Genomic DNA, 7,934 nt, shown 5'->3' on the forward strand with positions numbered 1-7,934 from the left:
GCACTAATACCCTGCAACTTCAAATGGTGATTTAAGCTTCTCCTGACCATCAGCAAAACAAAACCCAGGAGGCCTGTTCAGTTTACACAAAACATAAGAAATCAAAGGGATGGTCCCTTTGTTGCTGGTGTGGGAGAAGGGATGTTAGCAGATCTTTATTTTAAATAACCTGATGATCCTGAGCCTTCTCAGACACTGCCAAGACCTCCTGACTCAAGCACAGATTCACTGCGCTTTCAACACCTGACAGATTGCAATAGGCATTTCCTGCTTTATCTAACCTGGCCATGAAAACGCCTGGGAAATACCCAGCACTTTGCCTGGGATTAAGTATACAGCTCTGATTAAAATCAGCAGGAGTCCCTCTGTGTGTGATCTGCCATTTGCCATCCTGAAGTTTTAAGCCCCTGCATGTTAACCTTTCTCTCTCTCTACCCCGCTATTTCCTCACACAGATGCCTCCTCTGCCAATGCATACATTGACAGCATGTGTGAAAGCTTCTTTCTCCAGAGTCAGATGCTTGCATTTCTTCCTATGAAGAGGAGGAAATGTATTTTCTTTACAAAGATGCTGGTCTGAAGCCAACTGACTGGACCAGCTTGCCTTTTAGCTGAGGGATCCTTTGCATTTAACCAATCCCCATGTCTTTATGTATATGCCCTTCCCCCCCAACAAATAGCAGAGGGGAAACCACTGTCTCTCAACCCACCCTCAAATAAACCATGTCTAAAAACTGCCAGTTTGTTGAGCAGACGTGGCTGGCAGATGCTCCAGATGGCACTTCTTCTGGTTTAGCTATTTATGGAGCACCAAACACCAAAGTGCCACCTTCTTGGCACCTTCCTTCCCTGGCACATGTTCCCTGGTGGAAATCTTACAGGAAGATGATCCATTTCAGGGATCTCCAGGAAGATGTGCAGTGCCAGCTCTTGCTCTGAGGAGCAGAGAAAGGTGAAAAGGAACACAGGGGAAATGATTATTCTGAGAAGCCAAATAAAACAAGAGAGGGAATAAGAGAATAGGAGATGAAGGGGGCGGGAGGGAAATCAACAAGCAAAGGAAAGTGAAAAGAGCAGGGACGTGGGCACAGGGACACGGCAGAGAGAGAAGGGAAATCGAAGGAGAGAAATGAGAAGAGCAGATGCGAACAGACAGAGCAGTGAGATGGTGGAAAGCAAGCTCAAAAGCTTAAGAAGTAGAGAAGGTATGCTAAAATGAGCATTAACCAGGAGAAAGAGGCCATATGTGTTGAGCCAAGTGCCAGCTTTACGCATCCATTTTATTTGGCCCAAGTAGGATTTCTAGTGTCCAAGGACTGCTGCGCATTTTAGGGGAGGTTTTTGCTTGGGCTTTTTCACAGCTGTGCTGTAAAAGCTTCATTTCCTCCCAAATTAAATTTAATCAGAATGCTGACTTGGGACTTAGGAAATAAGGGTCAGAATCTAACACTGTCTCCCACCCCTCAGATACCTCATCTCATCCATCTGCCCACCTCCCCCACCCCCTCCCTTGAATACCACTGGGCCCTCTGAACACTTGCAGAAAGTACACGAGCAAGTGAGCAAGTAATCTGAGATGCAAGATATGGTATATTGATGCCACCTATTAATACGTGCTACAAAGAGTCCTCAAACAATCCATAAAATTCAATTGGAGCTTCACCATTAGCATCAATGGGGGCAAAATCATGTGCTCTACTTATTGTGCATACATTGAAACAGGTTTAAAAAATACCACACAATATATACCAAACCTTTAACATCAAGGGCCAGCTTTGCCAGAGGCTTCCCTAACAGTGCCTGAGAAGTCTGCAGGCAAAATAAGCAACAGGGACAGAGTTCTGTATGTCCTGATATGTCTTGTGGTTGTGATAAAAAGACACGAAAAACTGACCTTAAATGTTCAATGTTATGTGCTTGAAATGGCAGTACTGTCAATGCTCATTTGCAGTAACACCTTGTAAGAGCAACTACCCCTTCCCAGCAACACCTCTCTTGGGAACATTTTCTATACCAGGTATTGTGATGACACTCCCTATAACAAAAACAGCCTCTTAAGAACCACATAGCACTAAACTATCAACATGTGGCTACCAACAAGTGTCAGTGGTAATTACACAGAGACAAGGATGGTGGAAATGAAACAGATGTTATTAATTCATTCAGCATCTTAAAGTCCTTAAGTGCTTTCATGAATCAGGGCCTAAATTGGCAGCTCTCCAAAACTACTTGCATATGGCTGCGGATATGCTGAGGGTTAAATTTATACGTGTAATTTTTGCATACTTTATATACCTACACTCATATCTAATGCCTTAATATTTACATACACAAAGAAAATCTATACCTTCATACACAGACATATACACACATGGAGGGCCTTAAGAATTCATAGATTTCCCTAATATCTGTATTCAATATTTAGAGCAAGAAGTTTTGCTCTAAAAAACAAACTAGAGAACAGCATGGGTAGGAATTTTTTTGAGATACGTGCAATATCTATCCAATATATTCCAAGCCACTCATCCATAACTGGCTGAAAAGGCTGCATCATGGTCTCCAGCTTCTGCTGTCATCATCCAACTCTCCTGGACCCAAGCAGATTTAAATAAAAAGAGCACATTAGATGTCTAACTCCTCAAGTTGCAAAGGAAAGAAATGTGTGAAATTGAGCGGTGGTGCCACCTCCCCTCTCCCAAAGGCTGGTCTGACTTACTTGCTGAGATGGTGGCTTCCGTCTGGACAGGAGGAGTGGAAGGAAGGAAAGGTGGGTATCCCGCAAAGAAGGAGCGCAGGGAGCGCTCAGACAGTAGGGGCGAGCGCTGAGCGGGGATGTTCTCACAGCTTCCCACACTGTTGTGAATCTTTAAGTTCAGAGGCTTGTTCTTTTTCTTTGCTCTGAGAGAAAGAGAAAAGAAGAGAAAAATGAAGAGGATCAGGAAAGGAAACAGGATACATTTTCTCAGGTATTAACAGACCAGCAGGGAGGAATGTTAGAGCACTTGGCATCACTCTCAGGGAAAAACTAACTGCCCCCTAGAATAAAATACAAGCTTAGGAAGATTTTGCCCTTAGCCCTGCTAAGGAATGGGCCAAAACCAGCAAACACCAGACCGCACCCAAACCTCAAGAACTTCTTAAATCTAAACCCAGAGCCAGCTCCAGAGTCTGCAGTTAGCCCCTCATCTTTTTAAATGAACTGATCCAGAGCCCAGATCCAAACTAAGAGGGGATGGAAATTCAGAGGCACGTCCAAGTTCTGAGGCAAAGGACAGTAGCAGAAATGCTTCTAACATGGTTTGAGATCTTTGGGTGGAAGGTGACATGTAAGTGCAAATGAATGGGTGCCATCAGTTTGCTGCATGCTCAGTAGGAAGCTAACAAAAAGCAGAGCTCTGCCTCCTGCCCAAACCCTGTGCATTTGGTCCACAGACCCAAAATGAACTGTTACGTGTTAACACTGTATAGTAGCACAAAACTTTAGCAACCTAAAAGAAAGGATGCCACCAACCTCCTGCAGGAGTTACACCAAACACCACCCTGAACAGTCTCTACTCAGGATGATAAATAATTAGCATGTCACAGCTACACTGAAGCCTTACCAGCAGTCATATTCATTAAATCAATTGATCCCTTGAGATTTGGAAGCAAACAAATTAGTTAGGTACCTACAGTGACCTGTCAGAAGTGTGGAAATATTTAAATCTCACAAGTTTGTTCCTTCTAGGCTAGGGCAATGTCTCCACCTGGCTGCCTCTTTTGTTGCTAGAGCTTTGGCGGGCACAGACTAGCCACCGTTACCCAGCCTCCACAATGTGTGCACACCCACATTTCTGGAAGCTTCACATAGCTCCGTTCAGCTGATATGCTGTCGCAACATTAAGTGCACTCGGTGAAGGCACCAGCTACTGAATGCATTACAGGGTGAAGCAACCAAATACCATAGTAAGCACCTAAAATAGATAACATCTGTTATGAGACAAGGCCAGATTCTGACCTGAAATAAGTTGGTATAGCTCTATGAAAGACACTGAAGTTATAGACAGACATTTTGGCTAGGGACAGAAGTTGACACATAAACCAGATAAGTGATCAGAAACTGGTTTAAACCCGTAAAAGAACATAAGTTCAGTGCACATAAACCAGTTTCAAAATGGCTGAAACTAGTTTAAGATAAACCTGGTTGAATATAGCATCAGACTTAACTGATTTAGGTCAAACTGGTTTATGAAACTTCTGTCCCAGACCCCTTCCTGGTTCAAGTTAAAACAGAGTCCCCCAGCATCCCAGCATGCTTTTCAGCCCTGGGCTGGGCTGTATGCTCGCCCTCCACCAAGTACAGAGCTGCCCTGCCCTACCCTGCTAAACTTAGTGCTGGCTGTAACTCTGGATTACAAATCCCAGAGACATCTGGAAGCACAAAGAAAAAGTGATGAGAAACCTTGTGGAGTCCTGCTGCTCTGATGCTGGACTGCAAATCCCAGAGGCCTCGGGAACAGCAGGAAAAGTAAGTGAATATACCTCCCAGGCTATGTTTATAGTTTTTAGTTTATAGTTTTTCAGACAGAACTATTCTTGTGCAAACTTTTATAAATTCAGTGCTGCTACTCCTCCCCTCCCCCCACCCAGGCAGAGCAGGACTGGGGCCTGGCCAGGGCCCCTCTGCTCCAGAAGGGAGTGGGGGAAGTCTTGGAGGGTCTCTCTCTTCCTTCCCCTTTGGCAGTGGCTGGCAGCCATGCTCTAGCACCCCCCGGCTTCTGGCTTGAGTCACTGTAGGCACGTGGCTTCATTTCCTGAATCAAAAGTGAGTGTCTGTTCATTTGCTAATCAGTTCAATCTGCACAGTTTAAACTAACCTGCAAAGGCTGAATCAATTCAGCCTTGGGCTTTTTGACTGTCTGTATTTAGCCCCTGGCTGAAATTCATCTCTGTGCAGAGAAAGCAGGAAAAGGACTGGGCAGCATTTTAGAACTAATTTGAAAGCTCAGGTGGGACTTATGCAGAGCTAGATATCTGCAAAAAAAAATCTTTATTTGCAAGCTTTTGGGCACACTTACCCTTCCTCAGGCATAGACTGTTCTAACTTTTATCTGAGCCTAATTTGCACAAAATGAACTTTTCCAGCCAGGAGAACTTACAACACCTTCAGCTCTCCTGTGCAGTATAAACTTTCATTTCTAAGTAGGAGAACTTCCATTTCTACCTAGTTGAAATTTTACAATCCTTGCATTCTCCTGTGCCTGAGGAAGGGTGTGTGCGCCTGAAAGCTTGCAAATAAATATTTTTTTTGCAGATACCTAGATGGTCTAATAACAGATATCACCTCTGCCATGAGTTCTGACTCCTCCCCCTCAAGGTAAATGTAAGGTAGCATACCCCACTTTCACTGATTAGCAAACTACCTCACCCTTACCACAGCACACAGGCAGTTATCACCGAGTACCTGCCATATTGTAAATTCACACCCTTGCAGTAACGTGCTCACACAGCCATGCCATACAAGAGGTAGGGAGAAGGTGCATCACTGCCTACTGTTGCAGGCCAGGTGCCATAGCTGGCAGAGTCAACACAGGGCACTGCAGCGTGTTCCTCCCCCTCACCCCACTCCTTTGAGCTCCCTGATTACAACCCTTTCTTTTCTTATCATGAACACAATGTTCCCACTGAGGCAACTTCCATTAATGCAGCCCAGGTCCCTTTCATTAATACCAGAGATTTGGAATGGGAGGTTTCTTGGTGTTTTTCCTTTCCTTTCTGGCAGAGAGCAGGTGGTAAAATAGCCCTTGATCTTATCAATAAACATTCCCAGACCCTGGAGGGCCTCCCAGGGCTATCACTCAGCTTCCCGGCACTGATACTCACAAACCGCTGGAGATATTTTTCTCACGATTTATGAGGTTAGCATCGACTCTTGGTTGAATTACAGCCTTTTATTCAATCAGGTGCATTTGATTTCTGGTTATATTGTTATAACTCTAATTAGTTCAAAACAATGCGGGAATGGAAAGGGAATGAAATGAATCACATTAACTCTATGATGGCTGACACTAGAGCCAGACCTACCGGCCCTTGGAGCCCTGGCACAAAGTGAAGCCCCAGTTCCTGCACTGTGCTCCTGCCCATCAGACTCATCATGAGACTGGCCAGAGCCTCACTGTGTTTGCTCAGTGAAGGTAAGAGAGGCCATGATCCTGGCCACTACCCACCCCGTCTCCAGACTGACCCTAGTATCAAGGCTGAATGCTTGAGGGATTTTGGATTTCTGTCCTTAACTGCATCATCCAGACGTAATTTGCACCAGGCCAGCTGCCACTGAACCACTGACCAAGAGGTGCCGTGTCTAACTTGGGTCAGGCAGATGCCACTTCGGCTGTGCATATTTGCATTGCAGGCGGGAAGCTTTGTGACAGTTCTTCTGTGCTTCAGCAGTTCCCCCCTCCCCACCCCTCTCTAAAGCTGTTAAATTCCCTACCTAGTTCAATGCCATAGAAAAAGTGTCCATCCAACCCCCACCCCAGGCCAGGCACCAATGCCACAGGTTCTCCTTCTGCACTTTGGCAGACTCCTAAATGTGCCCTTAAACGTGGCTCAGGGACAGACAGATTTCCTATACTCCCCCCAAACTGAACTACACAACACAAGTGCACCCTTTGGGGTCTAGTGTGGGAGAAGCTTCAGCCTTCCTGTTCTTCCCAAACCTGTCAGCTCTCTGGAGAAGTTAAGCAAGAAATGATATACAAGTTACTCTTGTTATTTGACACACTGTCCTCTCACAGCACCTGAAGTCAGCTTGGGCTCACAAAAGCTTAAGCTACATGTCTCTGATTTACTCTGTAAATTCAAATCAGCTCTGCCTTCTGCCTAACTCTAGACTAACACAATCAACTACCTCTCTCTACCTTCTCACAGATGGCATGAAAACCTAATCCAAGAAACTGTCCCTTGAAAACCAAATGCAGAAGTAGCCTCTTCAGAGAAACCTCAGAGAGAGACAGTCTTGCCCTCCAGAGATGTGCACACCTCCACAACTCACCATTTCGTATAGATGACATTGCCCGCACTACAGAAGCCTCGCTAGGGGAATGCAAAAGGAACCACCTGCCTCCCCCAGGTGAGGGCTACCATGGGAAATGCACTCATCTCATGGAAACTATTTCAGGGGGAGTTCCCTACCCCTGCCCCTGGGAGCAGAACGAAGAGTGTAATTCAAAGGGAAGATTCTTGCGGGCGCTAACACAACAGCTGGAGACTAAGGAGCCTGGGGAGGAAGGTCATGAGCTCAGATCTGATCTGTAGCATCATCAGCTTAGTCTTCCCAGGACAGAAGAGAGGGATTTCCTTAAACAGAAAAAGAGGATGGAGCATAAGCTAAAGGAAAGTCCTCAGTAATCTCTGCAAAGGCCACAGGCCAGGAAATTCAAAAAGGCTCTAGGAGTTTGCTACCTAGATCCCACTGAATTTCAATGAGATTTGGATGTTTAATTCCCTTTGGCCTCTCTGCAAACCCTGGCCACCGAGAATCCCCTGGCTCACCCCATAGCCCAGCCAAACCAGACAGCTTTATAGGTGCTCCTATTCAGTGCCCTCCTTTCCCAATGTGCCGTGGTTTCACAACATGAGGAAGGTGGTTGTCCATGTTTTCTGGGTCTTCGTCAGCTACCCTGCCCACCACAGACACTCTCGCTGGCTCTCTCAGCCACACTGTGAGCAGCCGTCACCAGCCTTAAGTGGCATCAAAACGGAGGCTTGCCTTCCTCAGCCGCTCCATCCTCAATGGGACAGCAGCTGCACAGGACTGTCCTGGGAACGCAAAGCTCTTGCTGCACTTCAGCACATGCAGCTCTTACCATAGCACAGTGCCCCCCTCTTGTGGTGAAAGACAGACCAGAGGGAGCCAAGGCACTGAATTCACTTGGGAACCATCTTCGCTAAAC

General features: G+C 45.9%; 1 protein-coding gene across 1 annotated transcript in view; it reads right to left on the reverse strand.

The window, feature by feature from the left end:
- Nucleotides 1-7,934, reverse strand: part of KSR2 (kinase suppressor of ras 2) — a 272,120-nt gene that overhangs the window by 170,241 nt on the left and 93,945 nt on the right. Inside the window, exon 3 of the mRNA XM_025208577.1 lies at nucleotides 2,717-2,898. Coding sequence (XP_025064362.1) covers nucleotides 2,717-2,898 — 182 coding nt within the window. The remainder of the gene's footprint in view (nucleotides 1-2,716; nucleotides 2,899-7,934) is intronic.

The sequence above is a fragment of the Alligator sinensis genome, unplaced genomic scaffold (assembly GCF_000455745.1).
Source record: "Alligator sinensis unplaced genomic scaffold, ASM45574v1 scaffold692_1, whole genome shotgun sequence".
In the NCBI taxonomy this organism is placed as follows: domain Eukaryota; kingdom Metazoa; phylum Chordata; order Crocodylia; family Alligatoridae; genus Alligator; species Alligator sinensis.